Source organism: Capricornis sumatraensis, chromosome 2, assembly GCF_032405125.1.
Source record: "Capricornis sumatraensis isolate serow.1 chromosome 2, serow.2, whole genome shotgun sequence".
Taxonomy (NCBI): domain Eukaryota; kingdom Metazoa; phylum Chordata; class Mammalia; order Artiodactyla; family Bovidae; genus Capricornis; species Capricornis sumatraensis.
This window is the reverse complement of record NC_091070.1, coordinates 110951557-110975648: the sequence shown is the minus strand read 5'-3', so window position 1 is coordinate 110975648 and position 24092 is coordinate 110951557. Positions and strand designations below refer to the sequence as shown.

Sequence of the window (24092 nt, the reverse complement as noted above, 5' to 3'; positions counted from 1 at the left end):
TGTAGGAATCACACAACTCTAGGAGTTTATCCTCCAGGCTCACTTTCCCCACCTGTACAATGTATGTTCAAGATGTTCATTGCACCACTGTTTATAACAGTCAAATATCAATCAATAAGTATATCCATCAATAAAAAGGCAACTTAAAATCCTTAAGTGGTATGCTTCCATTTAGATACAACAGGGGGATAGGGAAGAACAATTGACATCTGCTTGTATATACATTTTAAAAAATACCTCTGGCAGGATTTAAGGAAGCTAACAACGGCAGTTACCTGTTTTGGGGAAGGTGATAGGAACTGGGTGGCTGAGGGAAAGCAGAGGAGGAAGACATTACTGAATAGCTTTCTAAATTTATTGATTTGTGAACTAAATGTACTGTTTATTGAAAACATGAATTTGAAATGACAGTATATATTTTAATCAAAGGTACACTATATCACTCTACCAAATTAATCTTACTACATGACAAACAAAATATGTTGTACTATATACAGTGTATTACTAATTAGCAATAGACGGAAGGTTGCAGTCAACAATGGAATAGGGAACTACTTGCTTTCTCCCATTCTCACAGCAGTTTACTTTAAAAACAAAAAAATCAATGGGTATTTACTACCTTTGTAATTAAAAATAATTATTGAAGGAAAGATATCTGGTTGGATGGGGCAGCTACATGAAGTAAGGAGGAATGTGAGTGTGTCCAGAAAACAAATGACAAGCCACAAAACTCTCATAAAAAAATCTATTTTGTGTGAGAAACAAATACAAGAACAATGTTTGGAAAGAATAAATCAACAAAAAGTGATATGCATTTCTGGGAAAACAAACACTTTCTTCTCAGACTTTAAGTTTCTGGGCACAGAGAGGCTCTATCTGCTTAGGAGTTTAAATGTCCAAGGAAAATGGGGATGGCTAAGAGCTTGCTATGACTGAGTAAAAGATGTTATCTTATTTATTACATCTCATTCCTTTCTAACAAAAGGTACACATGGGGTGGAAAGGGAAAGGATAAATATTGAAGGAATTTACTATTTAAATGTTCATCACAAATGTTCTTTGAAAGATCTACGCTGGGAAGGCAAGGCTAAGTGTGACCACAACTATAAGTCACCTTGAGAAGATGAGAGGTTCTCAGAGGCAAAAAAAAAAGTCAGGTTTAGACTTGATTAGCCATACAAGAAGAGAAAAGGACATTAGATTTTAGGGCAGGGAGAACTAAACACCAACATGAAGAGTAGTTAAGGAAGATGTGGGAAACATGGTGTTTGACCCTATACACAGAAAGGGGCCTCAGCGAAACTGCAGAGGGCTGATCCTCAAACCGATCACATCTTTGCCAATCTCTGTCACCTGTGGAAGAAGAAAAAAAATTAGGGGTTTTTGAGGGTGAGAAGCCTAGAGGGTCTACTCCCTGCCCTCCTAGTGAGGACAGGAGAGTGCTTTGTTATAGTTACTGATTCGTAAGGAGTGGTGGGGAGAAGTTCTACCTTTCTCCAATGTCATTACCTTAAGGTGTGAGGCGGGAATACAGGGGACAAAAGGACCAATATGCCTTCTTTCCCCTTCCCTCAATATTCTAGATTCATTTCTCAAGGACAGTACTTACTGTAGTGACCTTGCAGATCTGACCCTTAAACTCAGGGGAATAGCAGGCCCCACTGAGCGGACATTTCTCCACTGGCTTTCCACGGTAGATGGGCCGATAAGATGCAGCACAGATGTCGAAAGGGTTGTGCATGTCATAATTGAGCTGATAGGCATCCGTAGGGTTTTTCTCACAGGCAGACAGGATTTTGCGGGTCTAAGGGAAGGAAGGAATGTTTTGTTTAAAAGGACTGAAAACTGCACACCACAACTCAAATGACCTCAACACCATGGTTAGTAGTTTCTTTGATGTAAGAAGCAATTGTACTGACTGAATACAGAGTAAGTTCTCTGCACAGGTCATATGAAGGAATAATAATTGCCATTCCTATTGTATTAGGGTTTTTCCTTTTCTATCCCAAAGTGGCCCTATGGAACTAGACCCATAGTGAAGTAAAAGTTGCTCAGTCGTGTCCAACTTTTGCGACCCCATGGACTATACAGTTCATGGAATTCTCCAGGCCAGAATACTGGAGTGGGTAGCCTTTCCCTTCTCCAGGGGATCTTCCCAACCCAACGATTGAACCCAGGTCTCCCGCATTGCAGGTGGATTCTTTTACCAGCTGAGCTACAGGGGAAGGCTAACTAGACCCATACTTCTCCACTAAGTCTGAGAATTCTCAGGGTTGGCCATGAAAGGGTTAAAACTGGCTTTCACTGCCCAAATAAAAAAGCTTTCAGAAAGCACAAGTAATGGGACATGTATATACATAGAGGTAACTAGTGTTGATAAGGAGAAACCTAGAACTTAAGGACAGTTCGGGGCTGACTTTCAGCTATAGAGGAGCTATCTGATGTCACAGGTCACACTTTCACAGTGGAGCCATGTCTGAGTAAGGTATTTGTTTAGTTTCCAGGAATAAAAGGGGGTCCTCATGCCATACACAGAGAAGGCAATGGCACCCCGCTCCAGTACTCTTGCCTGGAAAATGACATGGATGGAGAAGCCTGGTAGGCTGCAGTCCATGGGGTCGCTAAGAGTCGGACATGGCTGAGCGACTTCACTTTCACTTTTCACTTTCACGCATTGGAGAAGGAAATGGCAACCCACCCCAATGTTCTTGCCTGGAGAATCCCAGGGACAGGGGAGCCTGGTGGGCTGCCGTCTATGGGGTTGCACAGAGTTGGAAATGACTGAAGCGACTTAGCAGCAGCATGCCATACAGAGGTCCTCATCCTCTGTATGTAAACAGAGGATGGCATCTTGTTGCCTCTTTTGTTGAATGCTGTAATACAGCACTTTGTTTCTGAGACAAGAACCTTGGTCTTTGACCCCCTCCATGTAAGAGGAGATCCAGTTCTCCTATGCTCACTGAAGGAGTTCCCATATACCTGTTGAGCCACCTCCGGCTTGGGTCCAAGTTCCAACAGGCGCCGAGCAAAGGTGGCAGCAGTCTTAAAGTTCTTGATCTTGAAGAAGAGGTTGAGGGCTGTACGCAACACCAGGATCATGTGCACTGGCTGCAGGTTTGAGTGGGTGAAATAGGCTGCCATCTGGTGGACAGAAGGAGGACCACATGTCAGGCTGATGCTAAAGCTAGGATAGGTCATTTATAAGTTGTTGCACATGCATTAAAAACACAACAAAACCACCAAATAAACACCGGACTGGCTATAAAACAGAGAATGCTTCTGCCTCCTAGTTATAGAGAACTTATGGGATGAGGAAGAAGGGTGGAGAAATACATACTACTGTCACAGAAACAGGCGCAAATTTCTCTCACTCCCCATATTGAGACCTAAAGAATTCAAACTCCATAGAGGCTTCCCAAGTGGCACTAGCAGTAAAGAGCCCACCTGCCAGGGCAGGAGAGGTAAGAGACCCGGGTTCGATCCCTGGGTGGGGAAGATCCCCTAGAGACGGAAATGGCAACCCACTCCAGTATTCTTGCCTGGAGAATCCCATGGACAGAGGAGCCTGGCGGGCTACAGCCCAGAGGGTTGCAAAGAGTCAGACACGACTGAAGTGACTTACTATTCATTCATTCAGAGGGTAAAAGGGACGATGCCTCTGTACTGCTCAGAGGGCTTACCTCACAGATGCGCTTCTGCTGTTCTAGAGTTTCTTTGGGCAGTTTCTTCCTTTCTATCTCCATGGACAAACCCACAATGTACTCACGGCAAATGGTGATAAGCTGCTGAGCCTGGAGAGAGGGGACAAAAGAAGGTCACGGTACAGATGCAAGACCAGGGGGGTGCCGAGCACTATGACAAGCAGCTAGACTGCTCTTACCTCTGCAATCTCTTGTTTATTGTCCACAACAAGAAGTGGCACACTGAGTAAAATGGAACGGAATTTTTCCACAGCCTCCTCAAACTTGCCAACTGTGGTGAGCTGGTAGCACAGCTGCAACCGCTGGATGAGGTCATTAAGCTTCAGGCCCACAGCTGGTACACCATTCTTCAGCCCTGCATCCTTCCTGAAAGAGAAAAGCAGAAAGAAGACAGGATGATTAGGAGCCCACTTCAACCTAACTTCTGGAAACATGATCACAACAGCCTACAGTGAAAAAAGCCAGGGAAAAGTGGCAAGCCAAAGATCTTTTCCTATTAGGAAACATCAGCTTTGGGACAATGCTGATATTCCCTGAGGCTACCATCTGAAATATCTACCACAAGCTGGAACAGAGAGAAGCAAGGGGCCTTACCAATTGCGATTAGGATAGCCATACATGGAGGGCAGGCAGGGCAGAGCCTGATAGGTGGTACGGCCTCGAGCATAGGTCTGCAGGAACAGTTGCTTGTAGGGGCCAAACTGGGTTACCCCTACTTGGTCATGAAGGAGCTGGAATACAAGAGAAAGGAAACATAGGGATCTGAGCTCTGCTACTTAAAAACTAGTTGACCTTGGGCAAGGTATTTAAGTTCTCTCTACTTGGTTCTTCATCAATAAATTATATTAAATTATAGGATCTACTTCATTTAATAATACCCATAAAGCATTCATGATAGTGACTGGCAAACAGTCAGCATTAAATATTAGTGGTTGCTGCAGCTGTTGGTACTGTTATTGCTACCACAGCACATGGCTTAGTGTTCAAAACACACACCTGTTCATGAAGGGGTGAAGGGGTGCTGACTTCATTGATGTGAGCCAGAAAGCAGGCTATAAACCAGTGGAAAATGGCTGGAAGAATCCACTTTAAGAGATTACTAAGCCATACTGAAAGCAGATAAGAGGTGATACATATACACCTCTGCCCTTGTTATCTGGTTAAGATGAGTCAGCCATCCCCCTGGGACCCCAGGCACATTCAGTGAAAGCCAAGGTAACTTTAAGACTCACTCGCATGGCTGTTTCAAAAGAGCCGGCCAGGATGTGATCAACTGGAAGCTGAGAGTTATTACACCAGATCTAACAAGGAACAGAAAACCCAAGACAAGTGAAATTTTGCTCTTTCTCTTCCCAACAATCCTACTCTGTAACAGAAGAGTGTCAATATTCTTTACACATGTAATCAAGTACAGCCACCTTAGAAACATTTATCCCTACAGGGCTATATTTCTCTGCTTACCTGAGTTGGGCTGGTTCCCTTGGTTGGGGGCACAAAGAACCCATCCTCAGCTCCACCAGCTGCCCCAGAGGGTATATCCTAGGGGAAAAAGAGAAATGAGTCATTTTTTAAGTCATTCAAGCAATTTGTCCTGATCAGTTCAGTTCGGTCGCACAGTAGCATCCGACTCTTTGCAACCCCATGGACTGCAGCATGCCAGGCCTCCCTGTCCATCACCAACTCCCTGTCTACTCAAACTCATGCCCAATGAGTCGGCGATGCCATCCAACCACCTTATCCTCTGTTGTCCCCTTCTCCTCCCACCTTCAATCTTTCCCAGCATCAGGGTCTTTTCCAATGAGGCTGCTCTTCGCATCAGGTGGCCAAAGTACTGGAGTTTCAGCTTCAGCATCAGTCCTTCCAATGAATATTTAGGACTGATTTCCTTTAGAATGGACTGGTTGGATCTCCTTGCAGTCCAAGGGACTCTCGAGAGTCTTCTCCAACACCACAGTTCAAAAGCATCAATTCTTCAATTGATGCTTCAAAAGCATCAATCTGTCCTGATAAATCTAAACAAAACTCTATCTTATTCCCAGCCTCTGCTGGTGAGGGGTGGTGGTTGTGGAAGATGATTCTCAAAATAGTAGAAATTTCAGTAGCTGTAACAAAAGCTGTATACCAAAAGCTCCAATTCACACAAAAAAGCTTGCTGCCTTTTCATAAGCTGCCATTGCACAACCCTAGTTATGTTCTTCTATCTTTCAAGTGGGAGATAAAGAGCAGGTTAGGAGGATCTAGATGTCCTCCCTTTTGGGGTCCTTAGGACAGGGGTCAGGGGGTGACAAGGCTATTGGCCTCCACAGGGGGAAATGGAGAGAACCATACAAGGGTGAGAATTCCACCTACCAGCTCAGGAGGAAGCTCCAGATCTTCTTCCACGTCCCAGCCACCTCCTTCTTCTTGTCCCTTGCCAAGAGCATCATCCCCCAAACCTTCTGTAGCCTCCACAAACCCATCTGTAAGGAAAATCCAGGCACAAAATAAGATTTGCAACATGACAATTTTAGCCAAAGGCAAGAAAATGTTGGGATCCCATTGTCCAGGACCCTGCAGAATTGCCCACAGCCCAGTCCCACTCCAAGGAGCCGATCTGCCCAGAACAGCCCGAGATGAGCATCTTACCTTCATCCAGCTGCAGCTCGGCATCCTCTCCCCAGCCCTCAGTACCAACAGTGTCAATGTCGATGTCAGCAGCCAGCGCGCCTCCCTTCCCTACAGCGCAAAGGGACAGAAACGAGCTGGTTACAGTCGGTTAACTCTGAGATCCGGCCTCCTCTGCAGGCAAGATGTATCCCTACAGAAGCAGGTGTCAATGCTTTGTCTACTTACTGTTTTTGTTTATTATTTGTTTTTGTGGTATCTATGTCATGCTAACATGCAGGTTAGCATAGGTTTCACAGAATGAAGGAATAGAAGAGAGATGAAAACAACTGACCTTCCTGCTACCAAAAACTTCCTCTTAAACAGTCTTTTTACTAACAAGCCTTTGGTACCAATTCTTGGCATTTCTTGCTGAGATCTTTGCTAAGTTAGCACCACTACTGTGTAAACAGGGCGTGAGGACAAAGGTTAGAGGAGAGGATATGGAGGAAAGAGCAGCGCTAGGCACAAAATACCCAAGGTCTATTTAGGTAGGTTCTTAGTTGCCAAGAAACTCGGAAGAAACGTATCAGTAGACTTTTCCAAGCAAACAGGGTAAAGATAAGAGTGGCAGTGGGTATACTCACATGACAGAACTGAGGGAGCTGAGGTTTGTATCTCAAGATTGTATGTCATGAATGATAAAACACAGAAAGGAGAGTATGACTACATATATGGTAAAACCTAAGAAAATACACCAAAAGTTAACAGTGGTTGTTAGAAGCATGAACTAAGAGAGCTCTTTCCCTCCTATTTTCTGAATTTTCATGATCTCAGCATGCTTTTATTTAGTGTTTAAAAGGCTGTACAATAACACTGATTGGCATCTCAGTGCTCCATGGGCATCACACAGGAAAAAGAACAGAGAGAAAGGACATTATGGCTAAGGGTACTCTCTAGAACAGTTTCTCACAAAACAAGCACACAACAAAAATGTTATGGAAGAAGTGGACATTTACCCTTGCTGGCAATGGAGCCCTCAAAGAACCCTTTGGACACAGTCAATAAGGGCCAGTTGGTATCCAATGGCATGATAGGTGCAGGTGGCTGAAGCAACTTGGCATTAGGGTCAATGTCTGGGATCTGGAAGGCAGAAGAAGGTTAAAAGCAAACAGCTCTCAGGAACATTGTAGGGGAGGTCATGGAGCTTTCTTAGATCTCAGTGGGAGTGACATTTGTAAGTTTAAATAGTCCAAAGATATCAGAGTTAATCCTGTAATCAGAGACACTTTACATAAAGACTCACTGTCTCCTTCTCTGGGTCAAATGTCTCCTTCAGGCTCTCAGCTTCTTCGTCTAAGCCATGGGTAGCAGCTGTGAGATAGGCCAGTGACTCTGTGAAGAAAACAGACTGTGTGGTAAACATGCATTTCCAAGTGTACTCCCATCAGCGTCCTGATGTCAGCCTCCCGGTATTCAAGTCCTGGCATAATCCGCTTCCCTTAAGTGTGGGCTGGACTTACTGACTCACTTCTAATGACCAGCACGTGGGAGAAATGATGGGATGTCATTTCTGAAATTAGGATACAAAGATATGGCTTAATCTGAGGTGCCCCCACCTGCTCTAAGGGAAACCAGCTGCCATACTGTGAACCGCCCTGTGGAAAAGCCTATATAGCAGAAAACTGACGTCTCCCAGCAAATAGCTAGTGAGGACCCAAGGCTCGCCCACAGCCACACAGTGAACGTGGGAGTGGATCCTCCTCCACTTGAGCTTGGGGAGTCTGCAGTCTTGGCCAACACCTTGATTGCAGCCTAATGAAAGCTAGTGAGCCAGAGGCACTGCAAACTGAGATAATCAATGTTTATTGTTTTAAACTACTGTTTTGGGTAACCAGCTATACAGCAATAAATAACTAAAACAGTTGCTTATCCTTAAGATCTATCAGTGTTAACAAGAACCTTGAACTCCCTCCTTTCTCTTCTCTTTCACATCTCACATCAGTCCCCTTCAACAAATTATGTTGGTTCAACCTTTAAAATGTATGCCAAATCTGACCATTGCTCAGCGGTCCACAGGTAGCACCTTGGTCCAAACCACATCTTTCACCTTTCTTATTCCCTAGGGTATCTCAAGTGCTAGTGTAATGCCTGGTGTATACAGTGGGTTCTCAAAAAATATCCCTTAAATATAAAATAAATATGAGTAAAACCCCCAGACTTGGAAGTAAATAATAAAAACTCTAACGGCATTCAACCAACTACATTTACTATAGTATCTGCTCCAGGATCTTTTAAAATCCACTTTCTCCATGATATTAGCTATTTTCCTACCAGTGTCTAGAAAAACTATATTTTCTGGCTGTCCCTCCATCTGGCTTTGAAGGAAGTCTTCTGAGCATGGTAGGAGCATGCGGTCTCTTCTGAAAAATGTGCAATGAAGGAAATCTCCTCACCACTATACATGAATAACTTGCCATAAAGGAAGTACTTCCTAAGGCCGCCCCCACCCCATGTGAGTTCTGGATACTTACTCTGTCCACAGTTCTTCAGGATCCGCACTCGCTCGGACACATCTCCCAGGTAGAGAGCATTCTGATAATGGCCACTCATGTCCTTTCGGATCTCAGCTGCACCAAGACAGTAAGAGGCACTAAGTTAGGTCTTCTCTCTCAAGTTCTCTCTTGCCTCTATTTGCCATCTTCCTCCCCACAAGGACCCCTCTTCCTATCCTTAGTTTCTGGGGTCTCACCAATCTTCATCATCTTGCGAAGTTTCTCTAGGTTGCCAGTGATAAGGTACAAGAAGGAAAGTTTGTCAAAGTTTTTGGTACGCTGGTAGCACATTTCCACGATCTGGTGGTTCCCCTGTAGTAAGGCCACCTCTCCCAGCTTTTCCCAGCAGTTCTTGTCATCCAGTGCTTTGGCTGCTTCCAGAGCAATCTAAAGAATCCCCAGGATTAGAGGTAACAAGTTGGAGGTTATTATGACTGAAAACCAGGGTCTGCAGTCAAAATGTCCATCTCTAAATAAATCTCCCAAGCAACTCTTTATACTTCATTCCGCCTAGCTTTGCTTTCAGTAATTCTACTGAAAATTCAATCAATAAATAGGATCCCTTAGGATCCATGGATCGAAGTATCACATCACATCATCCTCCTCCTCAGAAATTTACAACAAAATTATCTTTTAGCAGTTGCTGATTCCATACAGTCAATTCTTGCTTAGCTATCTTATTTCCTATCTGCCAGGTCTGACGAACAATGTGGCTCCTCAGAAGAAGTAATGGAAGAAGGAAGTTCAGAACTATTTCCATCCATTTAAAAATAATGTTCACAGACTCTAGACCTCAACCTTTAGTAAGTGTTCCTTCATCCAAGCAGCCAATCAGCAAATCAATGTCAAGGAAACAATGAGATTTTTCCAATTCTATGCTATCATGCTTCTGTTGTAAAAGTTACTGAATTCAGAGTAACTCAGAATGACAATAACAGTAGAAATGCTGTGGCAGAAGCAAAAATGGGCAAATAAGCAACAGGAAGATGGCTCAATAACTTAAAAAATCCTAAAATTCATTACACTGGCTGAAGAAGCAAGCCCAGAATAATGTCTTCCCAAGGCCACGGGAACCCCTTCGCCTCCTCTACCACAATACGGGGCTTATAACTATTTCTCTCACCTCAGTGTTTCCACACTCCAGTGCCAGACTGAAGCGAGTTTTCTCATCCTTGACGAAATGCAGCGCCACTTCAGGATATCCCTTCTTCTGAAGATAAGCAATGATAGACTGGCCTACGAGTTTTGCATTCCTCACCATGTGTAGCACCTAGACATTTGGGGTGGGGTAGGCAGGAAAGAGAGATCATTTATAGGAAAAAAGGAGCACTGCCCCTCCCAATACTCCTAATATGCTTCCTCATTTCATACCTCGTCATATTTTCTGTTGATCAGGGCCAGTTTGAACTTGAACTCAGTGGGATCAATGGTGAGCACCCGAGGACGACACTCCCTGTCCAGGCAATATACATTGTTGCCCTTCACCCGCGTGACGTAGATAGGTAAATCCAGAGTTCGGATGATCCCATAGTCCCTAAGAATAAGAGTTAAAGAGCACAATTTTCAGCAAATGCGTGGGTAAATCCAGCCTATATGGAAGTAAGACAAGTCTAGGACCTAGTCTTTTATCTTCTCATTATCCCTTTCTCAAGTGCCATTTGAACAATGGTATAGATGTGAAGTGAATCAAAAAAGAGCAGAACTAAATGCCAGACTTACTTATTTTATTCTCTTGTGTGAAGTGAGAAAAGATGGGGCAGATGGTATGATTTCTCTTTATAAGCTAATATTCTACAATCTAAGAGACACAGCTATCAGAACCAGACCTGAAAGTTAAGAATCTTAAGTTCTGATATAGAATCACTAGACCACTGCTGCGACTGCTTAGTCACTTCAGTTGTGTCTGACTCTCTGACGCTAGGGACTATAGCCTGTCGGGCTCCTCTGTCCATGGGATTCTCTAGAAGAGTACTGGATTGGGTTGGCATGCCCTCCTCCAGGGGATCTTCCGGACCCAGGGACTGAACCCGGGTCTCCTGCACTGCAGGCAGATTCGTTTACCACTGAGCCACCAGGGAGCACCACTAGACCACCATGAACAGGTCAATCCTTCCTTATAAGCTGTGAGTGAGAGCAGAAGACAGGTACATGTGAAGACTCCTGACATACAAAGAAATGACGCAAAGCATGTGATGTTTTAAACTAAACGAAAATTAAAAGTTTACAAATGAAAACTTGTGACTATAGCTAACACAATACTTGAAGGATAATTTATAATGTTAAGTACTCACATATTAGAAGAATACTCAAAAATTAATGAGCTCTATATGTTTAATATTAGGATAAAGACTAAAAATTAATAAGTATCCATCTCAAAAATTTTATTGTTCTTTTAAAAGTTAAAACAAAGAATATACTTGGAAGGAAAAAAATAAAGCCAATAGTAGAAATTAAGAAATAGAAAACAAAAATACAATAGAGAAGTTCAAATTATTTGAAAATAGCCTAATAAACTAAAAATAAAGTGGAAAAGATTTGTAGACCTACTATGGCAACCCACTCCAATATTCTTGCCTGGAGAATTCCATGGACAGAGGAGCCTGGAGGCTATAGTCCCCTGAGACAGTCAGACACAACTGAGAGACTAACACTTTCACTTTCTTTTACCAGATGTAAAGACTTACAAAACGATAACACTCAAGACAGTGGAGAATTCGATCACAGATAGACAAAAGACCACAAGAAAACACATCTTTGTATTTCTGTAAATGTGATTCATATATCACAAAGATGGCTCTGCAGAACTATGGGGAAAAGTTGGTATTTTTCAATATATGATGTTGGTACAAAACTGAGTGTCCTTATGAAAAAGTAAAGCTGAGCCCACTACACCTTACACTATATACAAAAATCAACTTCAGGTAGATTATAGACCTAGATGCAAAAGGCAAAACTATAAAGTTGTCATAGGAAGAGGTAAAAGAATGTTTTTATGATCTTGGAGCCAATAAAGATTTCTTAACTAGGACACAAAACTTGATATCCATAAATGATAAGATGCATAAACTCTACTACATTAAGAACATCTGTTCATTAAAGGATCTCAAAAGAATCAAATAATATGCAACAGAATGGGAGGTGATATTAGTATTTGCAATACACTGCCATCACAAAGGATCGATAGTCAAATAAAGAACTCCTATAATAAAAGAACAAGGATAACTTATTTAAATGAAGGATAAAAGCCATGAACAAAATTCATAGGAAAGGAAATACTGATGGATGGCTAAATAAAAAAAGTTGTCCAATCTCCTTGGAAATCAGATAATAGCAACGTAAAATTACAAAATACATCACATATCTGCCAGTCAAAAATGAGTCTGACAAAGGCAAGTGCCGGCCAGGGTGACAAGCAAGGAAACTTTTATACAATGCTGGGCGGGACGTGCAAATTGCTAAAACCACTCTTTCACATTAGTGAGCAAACGTGAAGATAAGCATGTTCTATGACCCAGCAATTCTGCTCGAGGGAAATGCCCTAGAGCAATGTATGTGCATAGGAACCAGAGTACATATAAGAATGTTTAAAAGAACACTGTTCCTAACAGCCACAACCTAGAAATCGCCCAACTAGCGGTCTAGCATAGAACTGATAAACTGTGCTATATTCATATAACAGTATTATACAACAATGAAAACAAGTAAATTAGAGCTATAACATGGATGAATCTTACAAACAGTATATTGAGCAAAACAAGCAAAATATGAAATAATATATTCAGCATGATTTAATTAATATGAAGTTCAAAAGCAGGCAAAATTAAATCATTATTTTATTGAAAAAATAATGGTGGTAAAATTGCAAAGAAAACCAAGGAAGAAATTATCATAAAAGTCAGAATAACGTTTTCTTTGTGTGGTGAAGAGAGAGGGTTGTGATCAATAGGGACCACATGGCAAAGGGAAACGTTCTATTTCTTAACTTGGGTGGCAGTTACACAGATGTTCATTATATAACTGTTTGCTATTTCATATATTTATAATATGTATAATTTTCTATATTTGTGTCATATTTCACACAATTTTAAAAGAGCTGAAAAAAGAATGCTCTGATGCCTCCAGCACATATATGCCAAACAATGCTTTTCCATAAAGACAGTTCAAAGAGGACTTCAGTATGTCTCTTGAGACAGGATAGTGATTTTAAGAAGCCACTTTCTCCCATTCTGTATTTTCAGATAATTAACTTACCCAGTGGTGACAGCATATTTGATGTGGTTGCTTGTGGTATAGATAAATACCCCACTCTCATCCCAGGCCCCACTCTTGACACGAATGTTCTCATGAATGTTACATAGAGCCTCCAGTTTGCGGTTACAGATCACAATGGCTGTAAGAGGCATAGGACATGAGTGCTCTGCTGGACAGGGTGAGTGAAGCAGACTGGCAGGGATGGGGAGGGAGGGGCTGGTCTCTAAATCAGGGTGGATATAATGAAGACTTACCATGTTTGGCCAGTAGTGCTACATGGGACATGTCTGCTGACCAGATAACGTACTTCACCTTGGAAATCTTCACAGATGCCAGAGTCCTGGGATAGAGAGAAGGGCAAATATGAGTGGGCCTGATTCCCCTGTTCCAGGTTATGACTTTCCTCCTTTTCATCTCCAAATTAATGTAAATCCTAATTTCTTCTTTTTTTTTTTTAGCATTTAATTAATTTTTTAACACGGAAAACATTTTGTACTGGCGTATAGCTGATTAACAGTGTTGTGGCAGTTTTAAGTGAATAGCAAAGGGACTCAGCCGTAGATACATATGTATCCATTCTCCCCCTAATTTCTTAATACTAAATAAGCATTTTTGTATTACAGTTCGGTGACAAGTATTTTGGCTTATACTGTTCACTTCCACCTTCCTCAACTCCATGACCCTCATTTCCATGTTATTCGGAACTTGTGTATGTCTATTTTCACCACTGCACCATAAGCTCCTTTAAGTATAGGAACTATGCCATTCATTCCTGTGATCCTATTATTCTAAGTTCCAAGAGCTATCTTTGTTCAGATAAATGCTCTGAAAACAAATTAGCAAGCCCTTTGTAACGCATGTGTGTGTGTGTACAGGATGGAGGGTGATCACAGAGGGAAAAAAGTGATGAGAAAGAGCCTTGGAATTATAGCACAAAAACTGGCCAAGCCACAAGTCAAACTTACTTGGGGAAAAAAGCTCCCACTAAAGATTTCCATTCTCCCCCACTATAAACCTGTCTGCTTAGGGATATCTGACATGTTACCGCTTCTGCTGTACATCAAAGAGCGTGATGGATTCTGCATCTCGAAGCAGGAGGTTGCCCGTGCCAGCATAAAAAATCTCATCGCAGTTAGGCACCTGTACCTTTTTGGTGATCTCATTCTTTAGATTCTTGATCAGAAGCTGAAATGAATATAAAAGGTAGGGTTAAGAGGAATACATATAAGATGATGACAGGTGACAATGTCCCTTAGCAATTATTCCTCAGCTTTGATAAACCATTTGTTTTTTTTTTTTTTTTTCTGGCTGTACAGGTCAATCACCACTATATGTAGACCACTCTAGCTAAGATCCTCTTGATAGGGTCTTAATAGCCTTTTTTCTTTCTTCAATTGAAATATCCTATGAAGTCTAACTAAAATCTGAATTCCTTAATCAACCAGAGAGAGAACGGAGCACTTCTGGGGCTTAAATTTTTGTTAAATATTTTCTTGAGAGAGCTTTGCTTGACATTTTTAGAATCCCTTACATTTTAAATACCAGTGGATGTAGTAGGATAAGGCAGAGGATCTACTCCTTATCCAGCTCGCCTATTGGGGGCGGGGGGCAGGGGGAGGGGTGGGGGTCAGGCCCAAGCTGCATGGCTTGCAGGATCTTAGTTCTCTGACCAGGGACTGAACTCTGGCCCCAGCAGTAAAAGCACTAAGTCCTAACCACTGGACCGCCAGGGACTTCCCAGCTCATCTATTTCAAATTTGATGTTTTTTTGGCCCCTGTGTAATCAGGAGTGAGCTTTGCTTGGTTCTTAAGCCCAGAGCCACAGTGGTCCTCCACCCAATCAAATCACTTTTAAGGCCTTTTATCCCCAAGGGGTATGGGGTAGAACTAAGGAGAAAGAGGGCTTCCCTGGTGGCTCAGATGGTAAAGAATCTGCCTGCAGTACAGAAGACCTGGCTTCAATCCCTGGGTCAGGAAGATCCCCTGGAGAAGGGAAAGGTTACCTACTCCTACTTCTTCTTGCCTGGAGAATCCCATGGACAGAGATGCCTGGCCGGCTGTAATCCGTGGGGTCACAATGGGGACTAACACTTTGTTGTGTCTGTGGGGACACAACTGAGGGACTAACACTTTCACTTTTTTAGGAGAAAGAAGCTAATACACAAGGAAAACAGCTACCCAAGGGAGAATAAGAGAAAAATCATGCATTTATTTTGCAATACAGAGGTCACTGCCACTACACTTCCCAAATTAATTTCCCTTTTTAGTCTTAACTCACCGAATGCATCCGATCTAGGACAGCAAACCGATTTCGAGCAACCCAAACAGCTGTCAGGCCTGAGGATCGTTTCCCTTCAGGAGCTAAGAAGAACAAAACCAAAGGGCAGGAGCATGTGGTAAGCCACTGGCAGGTGACACAGTCAGGTGCCATGAAGCTGCCAGTCTTGCTGGCTGCCATGTTGGCTTTGCCAGTTCAGCTGCTTCCTAACTAATTCAGCCATAACCTGAGGCTATTGTCAGGGACTTTTCCCCACCAGTCCCCTCCAAACTCCAACCTCTACCCCTGCCAAGCCTCTTTTCTCTAGGCCAAGTGATTTGAGCCAACACCATATACTGGCAGAGAAGGACCACCCATCTTGGGAGACAGCACACTCCATCAAGCTAACGAGCAGGGCCTCTCTGGCCAAGCTGTGGCACAAAGCAAGCAGCCTGTGAGTATCTTGGACCTCCTGTCTCAACAAGCTAGAGGAGAGATACAGCTCTCTCTCCAGGACCCAGCTGCTCTGCTGCTTTTAACATGCAAATACAGACCTCCTAGTAGAGCAGGGTGGGGCACAGAGTTCCTAACTAAATCCAGGCAGCTCTATGCTGGGCAGAATTTTGCACCAAGTTGTTGCTCCATTAATGTCAATCAATCATTCTTAATACCAGGAAGAAAGTTACAGAATGCTTCTCAGTTTCCAAGTATTTCACTGACTAATTAGAATTCTAAATAGGCACTCCACCCCCTGGGAAACTTCAAAGGCAATACACAGAAGGATGCACTAAATACTCTATCTATCAGTATCAGCAGGACACTGGACAATACACACTGGCCAGCCTTGCCAGGCCACCCCTTGACAACCAGAGGTCTCAGGCAATTTTAACAAAATTAATTATTATCACAACCAAAAGCCCCATTTTCCAGGGGCTGGAGAACCACATTATTCAAGTTTTTGCTCTTTCTCTTCCTCTATGCTCCCTATCATTGGACTGTATCTTTATTCCTTTAATAATTATCATCTCCCTCATAAAATGGAAAGGAGAAAATAAAAGTGGTTATAAGAGAAAGCAAAAATATTTTAGACTCTATTAACTGTAAACAGATGGGGAAAGGAAGCAAGGGGATGGATAAGCAGGGACCAAATAAAAATTGGTCAGAAATGGCTCAACTGATTAATGTATAAGGGAGAATTTTCATTTATGGATACCAAAGACATATAGGTTTTCTCTCTTCCCACCATGACCACACTTACAGAACAGTGATCATATTAGCAGCAATAATGACAGAGGAGCACCCACAATAGGGCAGAACTAGCAAAATATCTCTCAGACTTTGTTGATAGGGTCCGGAATATCATGGAAGTATGCTGTTAAGAGTAGGGACCTGGGGCGCAAGCCTCTGACCTACAAATCCACCAGAGGAAGTACACTAAAGGAAGCATAGTGAGACTCAAATCTGTTCTGAGAATGTTTTGTCAGCAAGTGCTAATGGTAAGGACATTAACAAGGGATGGTGGTGATGGAAGAGGCAGGCAGGGTCTCAGCTGGATCCTGGGATCCCTGGTGGGGTGTGGGGCTGTTAACAGCCTCATCGTTTTGACATGCAAAAGGAAGCAAATCGGATCTGGATATGGATGGGAGGGCATAAATCCCTAGTCCCAGGATGAGACATTGCAAGATTGGAACCACATTTTTAAATAAATGAAACTACCAGGGTGAAAGTCATATCAGCTGACAATAAACTAGGATAACATGCTGTGCTGAAAGAGAAAATGGAGAGTGTCTAATAACCAAATTATAAAATATATATATCTAGCTGGAGTAATGAAATGGAGGAGGAACATGAATATTTCACACCGTGGTCGCCTCCGATGCAATTGGCAGCAGCACCTGCCAACAGGCATGAGTGATGTGGCCATGGCCTGGGGATGGAATGAAAAACTTGAAGAGAAGAGACGATGTGGGTGAGGAGAGCTAGGAGCAGAGCTGGGCACACAAAGAGATGCCTACCATCAGGATTCTGGGAGTCAGCATCCTTGGGGATGGTGTACAAGTCATAGGTACTATTTTCTAAATTGCTGGCTCTCTGTAAAGGAATGGGAGAAATTAAATTGTTAGTAGGAGTCCCCAGGATACCAGTTTACTCTGACACAGAAAACAGTATCATTACACAGGCAGCAATCTGAAACTATACTCTTCACACCCTTCACTCAGAGGACATTTGGATGCTTCTACAGCTAAAAATTATAGCGCGCATTGCCAGAGAACTCAGCATTCACATAAGTTTTGTTGCTGTTGTTGGAGTCGCTAAGTCATGTCCAACTCTTCGCAACTTTTCCTTTTATCTTCCAAAGACACAGACAGTTTCTGAATGAAAGCAAGGACTGCTCTCTATTCCACAAATTAACAGATTAAGAGACCAATATTCCAATGGCCCACCTGAGTAAACTCATCAACTTAAAGTCTGTTTGAAGGGAAAAAAAAGACATTAAAGAAAATTGCCAGGAGGAAAATATGGGACAGTTACATATTGAAAAAGGACTGGGATCAGAAACTAGAAGTCCTATTGGGAAAAAGAAGTTTTCATTCTTCTGATTTGGCAACCAGGGCACTAAAATTAGAATGTTGTTTCTTTTTAAAAAAAATTGTATGGCAAGAAATGAGGCCCCAAGATAACAATAGTGAAAGGAATGCGTCTCAAAATCCGCTCTACTATTTTCACCCAAATAGAGAGATCAAGATAAGCATCTCCTTTGCATAGGATATAGCCCCAAACATACTTTCAAATTACTTTTGGTGATTTGGGTGATTCAACTGCATGCTCCATTAAGTTTAGAAGTTGTCAACCTTATGACAGATGTAAGTACACAAACCCTGAACATGAGAACTGAAGTCTACCTGGTTTGAGCCTTTGTTTACTATTTCAGCGCTCTCAAAATGACCATTAAATAGATTCTACGAAGCCATCAGAGATCCTCTAAGGGCATGAGAAACAGACCTATGGGAAACGAGGAAATGCTAGGAGGTTTACTTACTGTACAGAGTAGGACTGCATTTTCTGCTGGATTGTACGACATACTGAACACTGGAAACTTGGAACCACTAGAGATATGTATACCAAGAAAAAAGAAATTTAGGAAAGAGATATAATGAAAACAGGAAAAAAGGCATTACTCCTATACTTCCTTCTTATCTAATCTTTACACATATACTTATCACTTTTATAATCAAGAATAAAAAATTAATGAATGCATCCATTTCTTCCTTCCTTTAAGACTTAGGGACTCCCCTCTTGCAGCTTTGAGTGAAGTGTTTTTAAAAAGCTCACCTAGTACAAGTCTACTTATTCAACAGAAGGTATGTTGAGCACTCACTGTAGTGAGTGGGACTGGTTCTTCCTGGGTACAAATTCCTACACATAATTGCAGTGGACACCACAGAGTAACATGATGTGATTTGCTCTGGGCTAGTTTCTCCTGTCCCTTGGAATATTAACATAAACCCATCTTTTTATTGTAGTAATGCTGGAGGGTATCAAACCCTTATGCCAAAGCTTGCTACCATGAATGTTTCAGCATGCTAATACAGCTGGCTTTCCAAGAGGATAGCTCCTTTTCCCAGGCACCCCAGAGGTTATCATATCTTCAGAGTTAAGAGTTTCCAGAGACATATATTCTGGTTTAGAGTTGTGTGCATTTTGCCAAAAAGCAAAGAAGGAGTTATAGAAAAGAAATGCCAAATAAAGGCAAACAGGTCTGTCACCAAGCTGGGCTACTCTCAACCAGGAAACTTTCTCCAGTTTTCAAGACACCTGCCAAACTGGCTGTATGATTTCCTTTCCTCAGGATCTCTAACATTCTTAACAGGGGTGCTCCCATTTGTCTCAGGACCTTGCCCAACATGCCCCTGGGGATTCTATCTGTGACAGGAGATGAGATCCAAAATGTTGTTAAAAGAACAAGCATCCAGTTTGTAGGTACTGTATCATGGTAACAGATGAGACAATTTGGAGGGAAGAATTAAGTCTAATTTACCTCCGCAACTGCATCACAGCCACATCTTTGGAGCTGTTGAAATCCAACTGACGTAAGAATCGGTCCTTGACATAATGGAGCATATTGCCATGAACAGCATAGGCTGGCCGTTCTCGTTCCAGTTTAAATACAATCATGCCACCATCATGGCCTGGGCCACAGGGAAAGGGAGGAAAGAATTAGCTGCAGGTAAGAAAGAAAACTGGAAACAGCAGATACATGAAGATAATGACTGTGTATGTACGCTACAAACAAAGTTAAGACATTTAAATGCAATCCTTGTCTGAATTCCCACAATTCTTGGAATTTTTATTCAAGTGAACACCTGTAAATCCTTTCCGAATACTCACTCTATCATACTGGCACATTAGACAAGTCCTCCTTTGTGTTCTCCTAACAGCCTGTACAAACCTCCACCATAGCACTTATCTTGCACTGTAATTGTTTAGGTATATCACCCCCACTATATACTGAGCTCCCTGAAAGCATAAATTACAATAACTTCCATCATTCCCTAGTCACTATCATATAATGAACATAAAAGGTATGTACTGAACAAATGGATATTAGTTTAAAAAGACTTCCTCATTCTGTTTTTTAAAAACGTTTCACTTTTCTCTACCAGCATTATCCATTCTTCAGAAAAACTTTCAATCTTTGTCCTCCAAGTGTGCACTCCACACATAAACCAGATCATGTCACTTCCCTACCCAATACCTTCCAATGGCTTTCCATTCATTCAGGATAAAATCTTAAATTCTAGTGGCCTACAAGGCAAAGTCCATTCTGCATTACTGGCCACTCCGATGCTCCTCAACATGTTAAGCATCTCTCACATCATGGTCTCTGTATCTGCTGTTCCTATTGTCAGTGCATCTGTCATCCCCCTTCACTTTTCCGAAGCAGCAGTCCCACACTCTCCCCTCTCTCTCCCACCTACTTTTGCTTAACTCCCCTTTAAAGCAGTTTTCACCACACAATGTTTCACATATTCATTGTTTTATGGGTCTACTTCCCTTCACTACAAATAAAAGTTCCATGGCCTCAGGCACAGCGCTCCCCAGGGACTGCCCCAGGCCCATTTCCAGCCCCAGCCACCCCAGCAAGACGGCTACCGGCCCACACTCCCCAGGGACTACGCCTGCCCACGTGCACTCCAGCTCCAGCCAGCCTGCCAAAGCCGCCAGGTGCGTTCTACACAGGAGATGCTCTCACACAAGGCCACTCTTTAAGACCAGGAAAGGTAGCTGTTTTGCCTAAATCCATAGAAACAAATGCCAAAAGTCATTCAAAATGAAAAGAAAAGATGTTCCAAACAAAACAAACCCCAGAAAAAAACCCTAATGAAAGAGGTAAGTAATTTACCTGATAAAGAGTTCAAAGAAGCAATCATAATAACGCCCACCAAACTTGAGAGAAGAATGGAAGAACTCAGTGATAACTCCACAAAGACTTAGAAAATATAAGAAAACCAATCAAAAGTGAAGACTACAATAACTGAAAAATTACGCTACAGGGAATCAACAAATTAGATGAAACAGAAGAACAGATATGCAATCTGTAAGACAGAATAGTGGAAATCAACCAATCGGAACAGCAAAAAAGATTTTTTTAAGTGAGGAGACTCAAGGGACTCCTGGGACAACACCGAACATACTAACTTTCGCATTATAGGATTCCCAAAGGAGAGAAAGGAACGGAACATTTATTTGAATAATAATGACTGAAAACTTCCCTAACCTGCGGAAATAGATATCAAGGGCCAGGAAGTACAGAGATTCCCAAATAAGATGAACCCAAAGAGATCTTCACCACGATGTATTTTAATTAAAATGGCAAGAGTTAAAGACAGAATCTCAAAGGCTGCAAGAGAAAAACAATCACACACAAGAAAAATCCTGTAAGACTATCAGCTGATTTTACAGGCCAGAAAGGAATGGCACGATACATTTAAAGTGCTGAAAGGAAAAGATGTACTACTTATCCAGCAAAGCTATCATCCAGAATTGGAGAGTTTCTCAGACGAGCAAAACCTTAACAGAATTCACCACAGCTAAAGCAGCCTTACAAGAAATGTTAAGGCCTCCTTTAAGCAGAAAAGGCCACAACTAGAAATAAGAAAAATGAATGAAAAAACAAAAAATAAAATGTAATAATAAAATATAATAAAATTTAAAAAAATAAATGAATGAAGGGAAAAATCTCACTAGTAAAAGCAAACACATAGTAAAAGCAGTGGATCAACCACTTAAAAAGCTAATATGAAGGTTAAAGACAGGGAGAACAGCTGACCCTTAAACAATGTGGGTTTTAACTGCACTGGCTCACTTATATGCAGTTCTTTTGCACTAAATATGTATGATAATACTACATAATCCATGGTTGGTTGAATCTTCAAATATGGAACCACACATCCAGAGATTCAACTGTAAACTTATACACACGTTTTAGATTGCACAGATGGTCAGTGCCCCTAAACGCCACACTGTTAAAGGGTCAGGTGTAGTACAATCAACTATAATAAATAGTTAAGGGAGGGACTTCCCTGTGTGGTCCACTGGTTAAGAATCTGCCTTCCACTGCAGGGGATGTGGGTTCAATCCCTGGTTGGAGAGCTAAGATGCCACAATGCAGGGTGTGAGATCTAAGCTCCCAAGCCACAACTACTGAACCTGAATATCACAAGTAGAAAGAAGCCTGCACACTGCAATGAAAGATCCTGTGTGCGGCAACTAAGTCCCAACAAAACAATAAATAAATAAAAATTAAAAAAAAAATAGTTAAGGGATACACAAAACAAAAACATGACATCAAAAACAAATGAGGTGTGTGTTAAAAATGGAGCGCTTTTGGAATCTCTTTGAACTTAAGTGACTATCAGCTTAAAATAGACATATATATATATATAGTTCAATATATATGAACCTTATGGTAACAACAAACAATGGACAGACAAAAAATAAAGAGAAACAAATCCACACATACTAACACTAAAGGAATCCATCAAACTGCAAGGGAAGAAACCAAGAGAACAAGACAGAAACAGGGAAGAACTACAAAAACCAGAAAAAAATGAACATAATGTCAATAAGCACATGCCATGCTGCGCTGTGCTAAGTCACTTCAGTCGTGTCTGACCCTTTGCGATCCTATGGCCTATAGCTCTCCAGTCTCCTCCTCTGTCCATGACATTCTCCAGGCAAGAGTACTAGAGTGGACTGCTATGCCCTCCTCCAATAAGCACATACTTATTGCTAATTATTTTAAATGTAAATGGACTAAATGTGTCAACCAAAAGACTTAGGGTGGCTGAATGGATAAAAAAAAAACGAGATCTATATGCTGCCTACAAGAGATTCACTTCAGATTTAAAGACACACACAGACTGAAAGTGAAGGAATGGAAATGTAAAAGAAAAGAAAATTGGGACATTTCTCATATTAGACAAAATAGATTTCAAAACAAAGATCATATCAAAAGACAAAGGGCATTACATAATGATAAAGGGGTCAATCCAACAAGAGGATATAATATTTGCAAACATTTAAGCACACAACACAGGAAAACCTAAATATATAAAACAAACATTAATAGAAATAAAGGGAGAAACTGACATAGAGGGAGAAAGTGACAAGACAATAATAGTAAAGGACACTATATTCTACCAACATCAATGAACAGGTCATATACAGACAGAAAATCAACAGGGAAACACTGATCTTAAATGACACACTTCCAGACAGAATTAATAGAGAACATTCCATCCAAAAGCAACAGAATACATTCTTTTCCATCTGGGAGTTGGTGATGGACAGGGAAGCCTGGCATGCTGCAGTCCATGGGGTTGCAGAGTTGGACACGACTGAGTGAACTGAACTGAACATTTTTTTCAAGTGCACACTGAACATTCTCCAGGACAGATCACAAGCTAGGCCACAAAACAAGGCTCAATACATTTAAGACTGAAATAATTTCAAGTGACTTATTCAACCACAAAAGTATGAACCTAGAAATCAACTACAAAAGAAATCTAGATAAAACACAAACAGAGACTAAACTATAAGCTACAAACAACAAATGGGTCAACAAAAATAACAAAGAAGAAATAATAGCTGGAAATAATGAAAATGGAAACAAAATCTATATGACACAGCAAAAGCAGCTCTAAGAGGAAGTTCACAGTGAAACAGGTTTGTTCCCAAGAAAAGAAAAATCTCAAGCAATCTAGATATATTAAAAAACCCAGAAAATGAAGAATGAGCAAAGGTCAGTGAGTATGAAGAAGGAACGATAAAGATTAGAGCAGAAATAAATGAAATAGAGACCAAAAAAAAAGGAAAAAAATTAAGAATTGGCTCTCTGAAAGATAAAATCTACAAACCCTTAGCCAGACTCATCACAAAAAAAGAAAGCCCAAATAAAATTAGAAATGAAAGAGGAAAAATTACAACTGGTACCACAGAAATACAAAGGATTATAAGAGAATACCACAATGATATGCCAACAAATTAGACAACCTAGAAAAAAAAGGGTCATGTAGAAATAGAAAACCTGGATAGACCAAATGCTACTAACAAAATTGAATCAGTAACCCACAAACTCCCCAAAAACACAAGTCCAGGTCCAGATGGTTTCACTGGCAAATTCTACCAACACTGAGAGTTAACACCTATCCTTCTCAAATTATTCCAAAGACTGAAGTGGAA

General features: G+C 41.5%; 1 protein-coding gene across 2 annotated transcripts in view; it reads right to left on the bottom strand.

The window, feature by feature from the left end:
- Positions 1 to 319: 319 nt before the first annotated feature.
- Positions 320 to 24092, bottom strand: part of COPA (COPI coat complex subunit alpha) — a 45485-nt gene continuing 21712 nt past the window's right edge. The window contains exons 11-33 of one of the 2 annotated variants that reach the window (XM_068965413.1): positions 19387 to 19537; positions 18388 to 18454; positions 17363 to 17438; positions 15369 to 15451; positions 14136 to 14275; positions 13345 to 13430; positions 13091 to 13229; positions 10211 to 10373; positions 9963 to 10109; positions 9037 to 9226; positions 8819 to 8914; positions 7591 to 7679; positions 7304 to 7427; positions 6327 to 6416; positions 6051 to 6160; positions 5163 to 5240; positions 4934 to 5002; positions 4296 to 4432; positions 3881 to 4067; positions 3681 to 3791; positions 2980 to 3141; positions 1610 to 1804; positions 320 to 1353 (exon numbers count right to left, since the gene is read on the bottom strand). In XM_068965413.1, the coding sequence (XP_068821514.1) occupies positions 1294 to 1353; positions 1610 to 1804; positions 2980 to 3141; positions 3681 to 3791; positions 3881 to 4067; positions 4296 to 4432; positions 4934 to 5002; positions 5163 to 5240; positions 6051 to 6160; positions 6327 to 6416; positions 7304 to 7427; positions 7591 to 7679; positions 8819 to 8914; positions 9037 to 9226; positions 9963 to 10109; positions 10211 to 10373; positions 13091 to 13229; positions 13345 to 13430; positions 14136 to 14275; positions 15369 to 15451; positions 17363 to 17438; positions 18388 to 18454; positions 19387 to 19537 (2750 nt within the window). In that variant the 3' untranslated portion in view covers positions 320 to 1293. The remainder of the gene's footprint in view (positions 1354 to 1609; positions 1805 to 2979; positions 3142 to 3680; positions 3792 to 3880; positions 4068 to 4295; positions 4433 to 4933; positions 5003 to 5162; positions 5241 to 6050; positions 6161 to 6326; positions 6417 to 7303; positions 7428 to 7590; positions 7680 to 8818; positions 8915 to 9036; positions 9227 to 9962; positions 10110 to 10210; positions 10374 to 13090; positions 13230 to 13344; positions 13431 to 14135; positions 14276 to 15368; positions 15452 to 17362; positions 17439 to 18387; positions 18455 to 19386; positions 19538 to 24092) is intronic. The other variant, XM_068965414.1, reaches the window with a different exon arrangement.